At 56.1% G+C, this 14283-nt stretch overlaps 2 protein-coding genes across 7 annotated transcripts in view; one reads left to right on the forward strand and one right to left on the reverse strand.

Moving 5' to 3' along the window:
- Nucleotides 1–952: 952 nt before the first annotated feature.
- On the forward strand, nucleotides 953–8463 carry NUDT17 (nudix hydrolase 17). Of its 2 annotated transcripts, none has more exons than XM_050930676.1 (8): nucleotides 953–1094; nucleotides 2285–2407; nucleotides 3141–3324; nucleotides 4132–4157; nucleotides 4701–4793; nucleotides 5835–5933; nucleotides 6472–6658; nucleotides 7521–7613. In XM_050930676.1, exons 1-7 carry the CDS (start codon nucleotides 1020–1022, stop codon nucleotides 6610–6612), a joined length of 741 nt encoding a protein of 246 aa, XP_050786633.1. In that variant the 5' UTR covers nucleotides 953–1019; the 3' UTR covers nucleotides 6613–6658; nucleotides 7521–7613. The 2 variants fall into 2 exon arrangements, with proteins under 2 accessions (XP_050786633.1, XP_050786632.1); XM_050930675.1 differs by having other exon boundaries at nucleotides 954–1094; nucleotides 6472–6608; nucleotides 7521–8463.
- Nucleotides 8326–14283, reverse strand: part of PIAS3 (protein inhibitor of activated STAT 3) — a 40890-nt gene continuing 34932 nt past the window's right edge. For all 5 annotated transcript variants that reach the window (XM_050930670.1, XM_050930667.1, XM_050930668.1 and 2 more), the window contains 2 exons: nucleotides 12917–12954; nucleotides 8326–11967 (listed from right to left, as the gene is read on the reverse strand). In XM_050930670.1, the coding sequence (XP_050786627.1) occupies nucleotides 11704–11967; nucleotides 12917–12954 (302 nt within the window). In that variant the 3' untranslated portion in view covers nucleotides 8326–11703. The remainder of the gene's footprint in view (nucleotides 11968–12916; nucleotides 12955–14283) is intronic.

Consider the following 14283-nt stretch of genomic DNA (forward strand, 5'->3'; position numbering starts at 1 on the left):
GAAAATAGGAGGCTGAGGAAGAGTCAGAGTATAGTGCAAATCTAGGCATGACGCGGTGCCAGCTGAACGCAGCAGACAGCGTGCTGGCCCGGCGTGTTTTTATACCCGCTAGGTTCATCTCGCTCTGTGCATCTATTTCCCTGTCCTCTAGTACAGTGGTTCTTGACCTTTTTTCATGGGTGGACTGCTAAGAAAATTTCAAAAGGAGGGCCGGACCCCTTTGGAAATCTTAGCCATCAGCTGTAGACCCCCATGTTGAAAACCACTGTCCTATGGTAACAATCTTTCACGGACCCCTTAGACATGGCCCATGGACCACAGGTTGAGAACCACTGCCCCAGTGGAAGGAACAGGAGATCTGCCTCTGGGTGCGATCACATCTGCCCTCCAGTGGCTGCAGACAGAGGCACCGATCACTGCTAGCAGGAGGAATAATCTCCAGGCTGGAGACTTTTACCACCCAAGAAACTAGGAGAGACTTTTCCCTTGCTAAACCTTCCAAGCCAGCTGGCCCAGCAACCCTGATTTTACAGCCCCTCTTGTGGGCAGGTTTCGGGGACTGCCCTCAGCAGCGAGGCCCTAGGTAGGAAGATGTGATAGGAGGAGCTTAGATTTGGGGGCTCGCTCTTTGGGGCAGGGCCTGGCTGTTTGTGCTGTGTCTGTACAGCGCCTGGCGCCACGGGGTCCTGGTCCAGGACAGGGCTCCCCCAGGTGGAGGGGAGGGTCTGGACCGCTTCCGGGTGGCAAGACCCCAAGCTCCTCGGGATGCTGGGCTCCGCCCCAGCCAGGGGCCGTGCGCCCCCCCCTCCAAGGGGCTGCAGAGACTGGGGGAGGGCGGCATGTGCCCAACCCCTGCTGGGTCCCCGCTTGTCCTGCAGCGGCTGAGCCGGTTGCGCGGCGAGCGGCCAGCAGGGGCGCCCTCTCCGCTCGCTGCGCGGCCTGCAGCCGGCCCGGCTCCCGGGCTTCCTGCGCTCGCCGCAAGGCCCCGAGCCGGGGCCCCGCTCCCCCGCGCCGCGCCCATGGAGAGCCTGGCCCGGGGGCTGGTGCGCCTGGCCAAGGGCAGCGCCCGGCCCGAGCGCGCCGGCTTCCTGCAGGTGCGGGGCGGGTGGCGTGTGCGGCGAGGGGGCGGGGGCAGGGGGGCTGGGTGTGCAGGGGGCTGGGTGTGGGGCACAGGGCTGGGTATGCAGGCAGTGGGGTGGAGCTGAGTGTGCAGGGGGATGGGCTGAGTGTGTTGAGGACTCGGTGTGCAGGGAGGTTAGGGGGAGGGCTGGGTGTGCAGGGGGTGTGTGGGGATGGGGTGGGTGTGCAGAGAGGTTAGGGGGAGGGCTGGGTGTGCAGGGGGCTGGGTGTGGGGCACAGGGCTGGGTATGCAGGCAGTGGGGTGGAGCTGAGTGTGCAGGGGGATGGGCTGAGTGTGTTGAGGACTCGGTGTGCAGGGAGGTTAGGGGGAGGGCTGGGTGTGCAGGATGTGTGTGGGGATGGGGTGGGTGTGCAGGGAGGTTAGGGGGAGGGCTGGGTGTGGAGCACAGGGCTGGGTATGCAGGCAGTGGGTTGGAGCTGTGTGCAGAGGGATGGGCTGACTGTTGGGGGCTGGGTGTGCAGGGGATGTGTGGGGATGGGGTGGGTGTGCAGAGAGGTTAGGGGGAGGGCTGGGTGTGCGGGGTTGGGGTGGGTGTACAGGGAGGTTTGGGGATGGGGTGGGTGTGCAGGCGGTGGGGTGGGGGCTGAGTGTGCAGGGGGAACTTAGTGGGAGGGCTAGGTGTGCAAGGGGGTGGTTTGGATTAGTGACAGAATCAGAAATAGAACCCAGGAGTTCTGTCTCCCAGGCCCCCTGCTCCAACCACTAACCTGGACCCAGCGACCCCTTTGCGCTCCCTCCTCCATGAGGGACTCCTGCCTGTGGCCTTCTCTGGCAGCCGCCTCTCGCTCCCGAGCCCCGTTAACCTCTTGCCCCTGCAGGGGCAGGCCGAAGCTGAGGCAGGCGCTGAGCAGATGTTTGGGTCGTGGGCACTGTGCTCCAATGGGGATGGCCCGGTCTGTTTCCTGAGCTGAGTGTAGTGGATGGGCCACCTGCTGCCGTCAGTAGGCCTGGGCTCTATCCTCAGCTCTGGGTGAGGACGTGGTCGAGTGGCCCCTGAGATAGCTGAGTCCCATCTGCCCTCCATAGTGGGGAGGATTCTGCCCGAGCTGCTGGGCTCTGTTGCCCACGGATAACGTGTATGCAGGGCTGGGAGCGTGGCAAGAAGATGAGGCCTGTGATTTCCCCGCTCTCTCTGTCTTGCAGAGCATCACCGGGCACTTCTGTGCGTCCCACGAGGACGAGGCGACGGTCTGCTGCGGCTTGGACCAAAACCAGTTTGTCATTTCCGACAGCGAGTTCCCTGGCTCCACCTGGATCCTTCTAAAGGTCAAGATATTGTGGGGGGACGTCTGCAGTGGGGAGAGGCACTTGTATCTAAACCGACGGGCTTGAGGGCAGTGAGCTCGAGTGGCTAGAGCAGGGGATTGGGCATCAGAACGCCTGGGTCCTCCATTCCTCTCTGAGACGTAGCGTGTGCTAGGAGTTAGAGCTGAACACCAGGACTCCTGGGTTCTGTTTCTGGCTCCGTCACTGACTTGCTGCATGGCCCTGGGGCAAGCATTTGTGCCTCAGTTTCTCCACTTGCAAGCTGAGAACAGTTTGGTAATACCTAAAATCCTCAGCGCTCCCTGGCTGGTCAGTGCTGTGTAACTTACTAACGGACAAGAGCCCATGGCATTTTCTGGAAGGAGGAAGGGGCTTAGGCCAGGGTCCTTGCCAAGGGAAGTCGAGCTGGGTCTGAGCTCTGAGGCTGCATGTGGAACACGACTGGGTATGTGAAACTGGCCGTGGGGTGTCTAGCGACTGCCTGTGTCAGCCACGGATCCTGTCTGCTCCTCATGCTCTTTGCATAGTGAGAAGAGTTGGCCCAAAATGACCCCTCTGCTGTGATAAGCCCCAGAGGTGGCTGCATGTCACAGCTGCTGCGTGTAGAAACTTGGTGAAGCTCTTTGGGATGAAAGGTCTGACGGGCCTGATCCGGGAAGCTGTGGTCTCTTGCCGTGACTCCAGCTGAGGCCTGGCATGACCGTTACCAAACACTCTCCTTTTTCTTCCCCAGAGACCGTCCTTTTGTCCCATCAAGCACCTGGAGGAGAGGCAGGCTGCCGCGCTGCCAGAGGCGCTCCGAGGCCGCGGGGTGGACGTGGGGGTGGCAGTCATTCTGCAGTCTGTTGACAGGAGAGTCCTGCTCACACGAAGGGCCAAGAATCTCAGCATCTTCCCCAACGTCTGGGTGCCCCCCGGTGAGAGGACACGGACGAGGCTGGCTTAGAAATGGGCACTGCAATGGGGGCCTAGTGGTGCATCTAGCTGGGGTTTCCTGTCCATTGTCTGCCCAGCCCAATGGGGGATGGGGGGCGGTTCTGTGGTCATTGGAAGGGGAAGAGGGTTGTTTACAGGGAAAAGTCGGAGACTGGGAACTGAGCCTCTGAAGTCATATTTCTAGGTCGAGGACAGGAATGTGGGCTAGTGGTTAAAGAGAGTGATTGGGAGGCAGGACTCCTGGGTTCCATTCTCAGCTTTGCCACTGACTTTGTCGTTTGATCTTTGCCAAGTCAATTTCCTTCTCTTGGCCTCCCTCCCCTTCCCGCCCCGCAGTCCTTACCTAATGCACTAGGGTGTAATTCAGTAGCTGCGTCAAGATCCTGCGGTGACAGGTGCTAGGGCTGTGCAGAGAATTAACCAACGGGGAGGTGGAAGGAAATGAAACCACCCAGCGCTTTGTTAAACCAGCCCAGTAGGGGGAGAAAACGCTGCTGCTGGGAGATCAGCCACCGCCGAGGGCCCCTGCCGTGGCCGGAGTGTTTCTTCTGCAAGGGTTGTGTTATCTGTGCCAGCCAGGAGGCCAGTCATGGACCGGGTTCCCATCGTGCAAGGTGCTGCACAGACCCCAGAACAAAGAGTCCCTGCCCTCCCTCTCCAATCCACCACGGGCTGTGAGACTACCATGGTCCAGAAGCAACAACCGCTGGGAGCATCTCCATTGCCTCCAGGGTGGCCTGGTCCTGCTTGCTGTGCCACTGACCCCTCCCAATTCTCTCCCCTTGCAGGTGGGCACATGGAGCCGGACGAACAGGTACCTCCTCGACCCGCCATGCGGATTCCATTGGGGTTGGTTTGAATGGGCGAGTGGTGCTGGGGAGCAGAGGGGAGTTTGAGCCCCGGGGGCGAGAGGGATGGGAGGTGAATAAGGAGAGGTGAGGGGGGGAAGCAGCAATTGCAGTGGTGTGTCTGTGCCTATTTGGGGAAGGGAAGTGGGAGATAAAGCTGAGTGTAGTGTAATTTTCCCAGGGATTTTCAAAGGGGAATGGGGGTAGGGGCTGCTTAGAGTCAAGGATGGCATCAGAGCTTCTGAGTTCTCAGTCTGACTCTGCCACGTAGCTGCTGCATGGGCTTGGACGAGTCACTTCCCCTCTCGGTGCCTCAGTTTCCCTATCTGTAAAGTGGGGTTGCCAGCTCAGCATGCAGAGGCTTGTGAAACTCTTGTTCTGTGGCTAGGGGGCGCTATTGCGGCGCAGCGTGGCACCAGGCTGGGTTCCAGGGCACCAGGCGCTGCAGAACATGGGACGCAGGCAGGCTGTGCCAGGCTGGCTCTCACCTCACTGTCCCTTGACCGTAGTTGCTGGAGGCGGGCCTGCGGGAGCTGCAGGAGGAGACAGGCTTGCGGCTGGAGCCGGGCGGGTTCTCCTGGAGGATGCTGGGCCTGTGGGAGGTAACTTCCCACTCCCCTGACCTAGGTCATGTGGAACCACTTGGCACGTGCCAGGTTCCGGAGAGGTGCAAATCTGGGCTTGTCCATGCTCAAAGCACGAGTCTCCTGGGTGGGCTAAGGGCCCATGTCCGTCAACCAGCAGACCAGCCACCAGGGGGCGATGGCTTCCCACCCTCCCCTAGCGCCAGCCACACACGCAGCCGTAACCCGCTGCAAGGAAAGGGGTGGGGGATGAGCGCCCCCTACTGAATCACCAGCACTCCCTGCCGTGGCTTCCACTGGGCCACCTCGTCCCACAGGGTGGGAGGACGTATTGCTGGGTTCAAGAGAGTGAGAAAAGTCCCCCCATCGATGGCTGTTAGGCAGGGTGGCCAGGGACACAGTCCCAGCCACTGGGTGTCCCTAAACCTCTGACTGGATCACTCACCGATTGCCCTGTTCCGTTCGTTCCCTGGGAAGCACCTGGCACTGACCACTGGGCTAGATGGACCAGTGACCTGACCCAGAGTGGCCGGTTTTATGGGTATTGCTGGAGAGGGAAGCTGAGCGCTCAAACGGTCTTGTTCGCTCCTGCCCCCGGCCAAAAGTCAGGGAGTCAGCCCTGCTCTCTTGCCTCAAGTGCTCATGTAGGGTGGCTGTTTAAACAGCTGCAACACCCTACCCCAGAGGCAGCTGCATTTCACTGAGAAGCTGTTTCCATTGCTTCACAAAGTGTGCTAGAGGCCTTCAGGCTGAGGAGTTCAGGATCCAACCCTGGTTTCTGCCTCTGGGGCGGGCATTCGGTGCCAGGGCCGGCTCCAAGCACCAGCTCAGCAAGCAGGTGCTTGGGGCGGCCAAGGGGAAGGGGAGGCACGTCTGGCTGTTTGGGCAGCAGGACCCTCTCGGAGGGAAGGACCTGCCGCTGAAGAAGAAAGCGGCGCGGTGGAGCTGCTGCCGATCGCGATCTTGGCTTCCCCCCGAGCTGCTTGGGGCGGCAAAAATCCTGGAGCCGGTCCTGTTTGGTGCTGCCTATTCCTAGCTCCTTGTTCTCTGTCTGCGCAGTCCGTGTACCCGCCCATGCTGAGCAGAGGGCTGCCAAGGCGGCACCACGTTGTTGCGTACCTGTTGCTTCTTTCCACCGAGAGGCACCAGCAGCTGCAGGTGAGCACCCCCAAGCGCTTTGGGGGGTGGGGGGGGACAGTAAGGCAGCTGCAGGGGAGCATTGCTGGAGCTGACTGACGCCCCCTGAGTGAGGGGATGCTCGGCCCTGGAGAAGATGGTCAGGAGAGATTAGGTAGAGAATTGTTCTTACGTGCCCTGATGTACGTCCGTTGCCTGGGCTTGCTGTCCCCGGCCCCCACCCTCCCCAGCAGCTTGAAGGCAGCCTTAGGGGTGGTCGGCAGTACAGCACCACAAGCACTGGGCCTCAGGCCTGGGTGTGAGGGACCCTTGGAAGAGTTCAGCCTCCACCGCCTGTTCAGACTTTGACTTCTCTGCTGAGACGGGCAGGTACCAGACTGAGGTGACCAGCGCCTGCCCCTGAAGTTGGACAGTGCTTCCGAGCCGGCTTAGAGCCCTTTCTGCCAGCCCTTTGCCCGGTCCTGCCCATAGCCGGATTGGGCATCAGCTGTGGTGACTCCAAGCCCCAGAGAGCTCTGAGCTCTGCTCCCAGCACTCAGAGCCACGTGTTGGATTTCAGACGAGGATCAAGGCAGACGAGAGTGAGGTGAGCGCCTATGCCTGGCTGGAACCCCACATTCTGGAGTGTATCGCGGCGGTCGAGGATGGAGCAGAGAACACGGGACGCATGCCCAACAACCTCCCGCCAACCATCGAGTAAGGAGAGGGATTTGCCAACCCAGCCTGGCCTGCTTTCCTCTAAGAAGGTGGGGAATGATGATCTTCCCTTGGAGAGGCAGGACTCTGCTCCCTGCCTCTGAAATGCGGCCAGGTCTGGGGAGGAGCATTGCAGCTTCCCCATGGGAAGTGACCAAGACTCTCCAGAGGGCAGAATGGAAGGGGCTAGGTAGGGATTTGACCACCAGACATGGCGTTAACATGCCTGGGCAGAAATGCTCTTTATTGGCCCCCATGCTGGATGTCTCTGAACACCAGCCGCTCTTCTGCCCCCATGCTGGACCGCTGCTGAGAGAAGCATGTCCCACGCCCCAAAACTTCCCCTCGGCTTCTCTCATCTCTTCACCCAGGGCTAGATGGTTCCCCAGGCCAGGGAGCCACAGCTCTCACTGCCTTCAGCACCTGCCCTGCTTAGTGGGGACAAGTGTGTGTGTGGGGGGGGCTTTACAGGTCCCAGGTACTGTCCCCCTGCAGGGATAGGGGCCCTGGCTCCAAAGCAGTCATGGGGGTGGGGTGCCCTGTAGGTAACACACTAGAACCTTGCCTTTGATTAAAGCCCGGGGGGAGGCTGGCTAGCCCTGGCCCAGTGGGGAGCACAGGCCCTCAGAAACCACAGTGAGGATTCAGCCTCAATGCCCATTTCCCACTCCCCAGTCTGCTGTGCAGGAGGCCAGGCCTCTGAAACAGAAACCAGTTCGTGCTCTGTTCCCAGGCTGGAGCTGGCCACCCTGACAGGACGAGGCCTGGCTTGGAAGCCACAGGGGGAGCATTGCTCAGTACAGAGACTAGCCCTCACTGGCCATGCCGGGGTGTTTCGTGCATCAGGCCTGCTCTGTGTTCTCCCTCCCCCCTCAGTTACCCCTCTGAGTAACTTCCATTACATCTACCCAGAGCCACGGAGCTGAGCGGGGGCTCGGCCCGGCCCACGGAACTTCCTGCTGCCACCTTCCTGAACACAGCACCTGCAGCGGGGGAAGATGTGGAACGGGTCAGCACCGGGACCAGGTTTGCCCTTCGGCTCTGGCTAGACACCTTAGCCGTGCGAGACAAGTGAGCAGCGAAATCCCAGGCCCCGACCGCCCCGCGGGGCAGACAGCTGGGGAGCGGAGCTGCCGGCGAAGGAGGTCGGCTCTGTCACCATCGCCTGCCCTCGGACCTGGCTTTACCAAGCACGGCTGCCGAGGCCTGCCCAGAATGAAGTTCCTTCTCACTGCTCCAAGCCCTAGCAGGAAGGGAAGGTGGGCAGTGGGGTCGCTCTCTGGCTCTTCCTCCTATGAAGGAAGCGACCGACAAGAAGGGAAGGCAACTTCTGAATGGACTGGGTGGGCATTCCAGAACTAAGCCCCAAACCCGGCTGCCTGGGACAGGGGGGAGTCGTTCACTGTTTTGGAAGCCAGCGTGTGGTAAGACACGTCCAGTAACATTCAAATAACCGCCCCTGCCCTTAGCCATCCAAGTGTCTTGCTTAGCCAAAGGGTGCACTGAAGAGACAGCGTGTGTCAGCGGTTTGAGCTCAGGCCTTCAAGCTAGGAACTCCTGTTCCAATTCCACCTTCCACTGACTACTTCAGGGCTCTGCCTCAGTTTCCCCTTGGGGAAATGGGGCTAACTCACCCTTCTTCCCAGCTCCCAGCTGCTCAAATCCAGCTTGAACAGAGGGGTCTGCTCCCCCAGTAACTGACACCGGCACAGCGGGGGGCTGCTTTGAACTTTATTATCTAAAAGGTAGTTTGCATATACAGAAGTGTTGCAAATAATAAACAGCTGGATATCAAACGGACAGAATAAATAAACCAGAGAAAGTGGCTAGCTGCTTTTTAAAGGTGTCTAGATAACGATTACTGTGTGAGAGCTTATAAAACACTAAAGGACTTGAGACAGTATCAAAACCCTAGATGCTCCTCTACCCCCCAACTGCCCCCCTCCCCATACACACACACACACACACCCTCTACACAAACAACTTGTATGTACAACCCTTGAAAACAGCCAGTGCTCCCTGTAAAGACGTAATATCTTAATGTCTGTCTCCTCAGCTTCTAGCTACCTCAACCATCACCTGTACGCAACACTGAAAGTACCTGCCTCTCAAAGGGTACAGTGGAGCCACTGGATTGTCACGCGAGTTGATCAGCCTGTGACTGGCCTTGGAGGATCTTGGTAGGAGACAGTCCAATGGACAGACGGGTAGGGTTACAAATGTGTATAGAAATGTGCCTTTACTGGGAGCAGGTCTGTCCATCCCCCCTCCCCCCAACATCAGAACTTTAAAAACCCCACAAACAATTATGTTCCCACTGCAATGTACACAGTACATTTGTTCTGGTCCTAAGTCCCTTTTCAACTTGGTGCTGGGAAGATTAGCAGAGAGAAAGGGATTTGCAAAAGTCCAGTAACCTCTCCAAGCACCATTTTTCCAAAAAGCAAATCCTCGAGCTAGCACTTCTCCACCAAGGATTTCAAAGCAGTTCACGCAAGTGAGGAAGGATGATTCTTGGTTTACAGAGAGCTAAGTCTGTCACTTGGAGGTTTTCAGGTGAAAAGTACCAAGCAAGCTAGTTCTGAGGGCTGGTATTTTGAAGGAGACTGTAGTAGTTGGTTCATTTTCCAGCCGACTGCTCTTTAAATGCAGAGCGTCAGCTGGACTCGTCCCTCTCCAAAACAGAGGGAAAATGATTAGCTCAACTAAGCCTGGGCGAAGAATACAAGGTAAAGCTGCACCTTAACTATTCCTCAGTAGGATTTACAACTTTGATTGCAGTCAGACATTCACTACAACTAAGATACAAGAACCACTGAAGTCACAGCAGGAGTCTGGGCACAGCTACCCCAGACCACCCTTCTCCAGAACCACAGGGAAATTGGTTTGTTTTAAAGTTCTTGATGGGGACACTGGGGGAGAGGTGCAAAAAACTGCTACATGTTATACCTCTCTGAATGCCATTTTGACCATCTTGATGCATCGAACTCATGTGCCAATCTTGCTACAGTAATAAAAATAGGACCTTGGCAGTAGGTACTTGGGGTAGTTTAGCGAGCCCTTGGTGACGCAGGACACTCAAATCAGCAGCTGTGATGCGGTAAAGGTTACAAACGAAGGTATACATTTAAATACATAAATAAACTGTGCAACAGGCGATGTGCTGTCCCCGCGAAGGCGCTGTAGCAGGGACAACACAACCTTCATTTAGTCCTCAGGAGATACACACAGGGAGGTCTTTGGAGTTTTGGATGTACAAAAGCTGCAACTGAAAATATAGATATAGCTTTGTTCTCTGTACAGATCTGTATTGGAAATACTTAGGAGGAGGAAAAGAAATCTACATTTAAAAAAAAATACATCGTAATTACATCTGAGACAGACTGGGCCGAGCTGCCCAGTGCCTCTGCAAGGGGATGGATGGGAGACAAAAGCCCTGGCAGTCACCCTGCTACGCCTCCACTCAATACTGTCCTATCTGCAGGAGGGTTCACAAGCAAGAATCCCTCCCCACCCCCGCTAGCCTCCTCTAGCATCCCAATAAAGAACTGCCCCAACCCACATGTAAATGCCACTGACGGGACATTAATTCCAATGGCCTCTTTTTGCCTTGATTCTTACCAAAAAGAAGGTTACGTCATAATGAGGAGACAACACTAAAACAGAGGCCAGGAAATGGCTGACTTTAAAGGGACCGTGGGTGGTTAACATTCATAATTAAAAAGTGAACGTTTCCTTTCCTGCGCTACTCGTAACGCCACAGGTTGTTCAATTAAAAAACCGCACATTTACAAAATCTCTTTTCTCCTTGAAAACGGATCAATCAGTTTCTCTTTCTGGCTCTCACCTACTAGCACATTCAGTTACAAACACGAGAAGTTTGCACAGAGGTTTGAAGAACGGATTCGCTCTGCAGAGCTGAGTTTGGGGCCCAACAGTGTTGCTTCAGTTCTTTCAATCGAGGGTGAGGTGGGAGGGAGCCCCAACTGCTCACCTGCTTAATGGGAAAACTTAAGTGCACGTAGGCTGCAGATTTGCCCTCCCTTCCGTGGCTAGGTCTCTGCTGGGGAATGTCCATGTTTGCTGGATGGGGTTTGGAATCAGGGCTCAGTTAGAGCATCTGTTTTTCTGCCCACTCGGTTATTTAAACCCTGGGACAGCAGAGGTTCTCAGCACAGCTGGTAGCTGGAAGCAGAAGTTTGCTAGCCTCTTTCTGAGTCACCAGCTCTTTGCTTTAACCCAGGCCTGGGAGGCCAGACTCCCCAGGGAAGGAGGGGAGCAAAGAAGAGGATCAAGGAGTCAAGAATGCCATAGGAGTCCAGATCCAACTCAATCCCTACTGCCAAAGTGCTTGTGTTGGTGCATAAAAGCAGCGGGCACCCACCCCCTTCCATCCATGCCGAGAGGCTTGCTGGACTCAGACAAGTTTCTCTCTTCACCCCACTTCAGGGAGTCAGAAGCGGTGTGGTGCAAAGGGCTGCAGAAGGTGACATCCCAGGGGAAGCTCAGTGGTTTGAGCATTGACCTGCTAAACCCAGAGTTGTGAGTTCAATCCTTCAGGGGGCCATTTAGGGAACTGGGGCAAAAATCTGTCAGAGGATTGGCCCTGCTTTGAGCAGGGGGTTGGCCCTTCCAACCCTGATATTCTCGGATCCCCAGGGGTGAATGGCTGCTAAGTCCTGCTTTGGCCACTAGATGGTGCTGTTCCAGCAGGACAGCACCAAGGGGGGGATTATTTATCACTGTAGGATCTTCGTGCAGAATCCTACCAAACAACAGAGTTAAAAACACCGTTTTAAAATGGTCTTGATAACCAGAGGTCAGCATTTACCTGCTGGCCACCGGCACCCCCCAGCAAGCAGTACCAGTACACTCAGGCAAGCATGTGCAGACCTGAAAGCCACGCCTGTGAGGCTCCAAGGTTGGATGTAACAGGGGAGTTGCCCTGACCGAGACACACGCTTAGGAGACCTGGTATGGGTTGGGTCCTTTCCATCCCAGACAAAAACCCAGCTCAACAGCAGCTGCTGAAATCTGCTTTTCTCTCCCATCCTTGGGGGGGGAAACAAGATGCCAGCATGCCCTGGGCTTGGGGCTAGTCTAAGGAAATGATGTCTGGCCTGCAGCCCGGGAGAGCTGTGCTGTTACTCATTGTCCCGCTATGCCCATGGCTCTCCCGCAGCGCGGTGGTGGAGACAATGCTGCTGATGCGGCCGCTGGCAGGGCTGATGCTGTTGTGGGATCCTGCCATGACAGGAGCCAGAGGGTTCATGAAATGGGTAGACGTGCCTCGGTACTGGAAGAAATGGCTCAGGGCGTCCTGCTCATCCAGGGACGTGATCACGGAAGGGCTGTAGTGCTGCCAGGCAAGGAACAGAGCATCAATCATCAGGCTGGGCGCCCATTCAAACCTCTCCCCCCCTCCCAAACCCCCTTCGATGCTTTGAGCACTGGTGGGGCCCAATCTGCAAGGGGAACAGACTTCACTGCAAAGCAACAGATTTCACTGCTTGCGCTACCAAGAGAAGGGGAAAGGGAAGAGCAGGCAAGGAGAGAGTCGAGAGGCACAAGTGATGCTCCTGAGATTTGGGGGAACTGTACCAGTTTACCAAGACTTCACCTGAGTCAGCTGCCTCCCATTTGGTATAACCCGGCAGAGAGCGTGGCCTTTGCTATAGTTGGCACGCCATGGCAGGTTAGCATGGCGCCATCTGAACAGGAGTCACGCCGTGGTGGCGAGACAAGGCCCAGGAAGGAGAAAGGAGCGCATTGTACCAGCTCTGAAAGGAAACCGTGCTCCAAGCTCCCATAAGTCAGAAGAAGGTATTTCTAGCTAGCTCAATCACCAGCTCCGCCCTGAGTCACCTGTGAAAGGATCAAATGCCAGGCAGGCAGAGAGCAGCCCCGGGTTAACAAACTGCACTGCAGGTTTGTCTAGATTCACTAGCAGGTATGTGATACGTTTTCAGCTCAGCGCCCCACCCCCTTCCAGAACCTGGAGCAGCGAGGCAGAGTGAAGAATACAGGTGCTAATAAGGAAAAGAAGAGTCATGTATCGAAAGCGAGAATCCAGCATTCCAAGCCACAGACAGCACATGGAGCATTCCAGGCAACAGCAATGGAACCTGAAGGCATGTGGCTGTGCTTGGCCATGTGAACGCTGCGCATATCAGGCCCAGACTGCTACAGTGGAGGAGGAGGAGGATTGGCTGAGAGGAAAAGGACAGGGTTACTGGCCTATAGATTTGCCAGGGAGGGAGGGAGGAAGAGAGAGAGAGAGAGAGAGAGAGCCCCCCAAACAACCTTACCTGATTTTCACTTTGAAGGAAGGTAAACAAATCCAGACCTAGAAAAATAAAAGGGGAAAAATAACTTAATGGTAAATAAATTTATGGGAGACGGGGAGGGAGCCAATTTGTGCTAGATTTTAAGCGTCAACTAACGAGATGGGATCTAATTACTTCTTTAGAGACTGTTACAGCCAATCCACCTCACTGCTCAGGTCAGTAACGGACTACGTGGCTGCCTTTATGGCCAACACCGGGAAGAGCAGTGGGAACTTTCAGAGCGAAAAGCATAAGCTGCTACAGCTAGAGCTAACAAGCCAAGGCTGTGTAGCTGCAGTTGTCACACCGAGGATCCTCTCTAGATTGGCAAAGGGGGGAGCTGTGGTGCACACTCCCAGTGGGCTACAAAGCCCTCTGTACCTGATCATGCAGCCTTGGTGTTGAAATACATCAGGGGCCAGATTCTCATGTGTACTGGTCTGGCAGCGTTAGGGAACCTTAAAGTAGGTGCGTGTCCCATTATCACTGGGCAAAATTTACTAGCACATTTGCCATCTATCTATAGGATTCACTTTAAATAAGAATCCTTAACATCATACACCGCTGAAGTGCAGCCATCTCAGGGGTGGAACGCAGCAGCTATTTAACCGCGCTCAGCAACGCTACCGAGCAGCTGACGATGGGGGAGTGCAAAGTGTATTTAGTAAAGGAAGCCACAGGTGGAATTTAGGGAGGCAACGTTCCAATGCGGAATGGCCCAGATGCCAGCATTGACATTTTTCTTGCAAAATGCACCCTAGGTCCTTCGGGTCACAAAGCTCAGGGCTGGAGCTGGGCGAAGAGGGGTTTTTTGTTGCCAAAAAATGTAGTTTCGGTCTACCCGAAACCGTTGCCTGGGATGGGGGAGACGGAACCATGACTCTGGAGCAGGGATCTGAGCTCAGATTGACCCCCTCCCTGGTGAACACCCCACCCCCTATGCTATAGACTACTCTGGGGTGGGATGTGCTCAGTCTTTTCTGTTGCAACTGTTCCACTTTGCATAAACTGTTAAATATTCATTGGGCCAAAGAGAGCGAGCGACTCTCTAGGCCGGAGTAGGGCCTCATCCAGGAGGGAAGAGACATGGGTTCTGGCCCTCCTCTGATTCCAGCAGAATGAAATGAAACTTTTTGTACAACCCGAAATGGACACCTATGCCCTGTGCACTGATGCCACACAGCTAGGAACCAGCCAGTTTATCAAAGCTTCCTAACAGGCCATCAGCCTGTTACCGTGCAAGTATTCCACCAGCCAAGGAGGAGGAGGGAGCATGCTCAGTGGTCTATGTGTGGGGCTGGAAATTAGAACACTGCTCGTCCGGTCTCTGCCACTGATTTGCCTGTGTG

This window comes from Gopherus flavomarginatus, chromosome 20 (assembly GCF_025201925.1).
Source record: "Gopherus flavomarginatus isolate rGopFla2 chromosome 20, rGopFla2.mat.asm, whole genome shotgun sequence".
Classification (NCBI taxonomy): domain Eukaryota; kingdom Metazoa; phylum Chordata; order Testudines; family Testudinidae; genus Gopherus; species Gopherus flavomarginatus.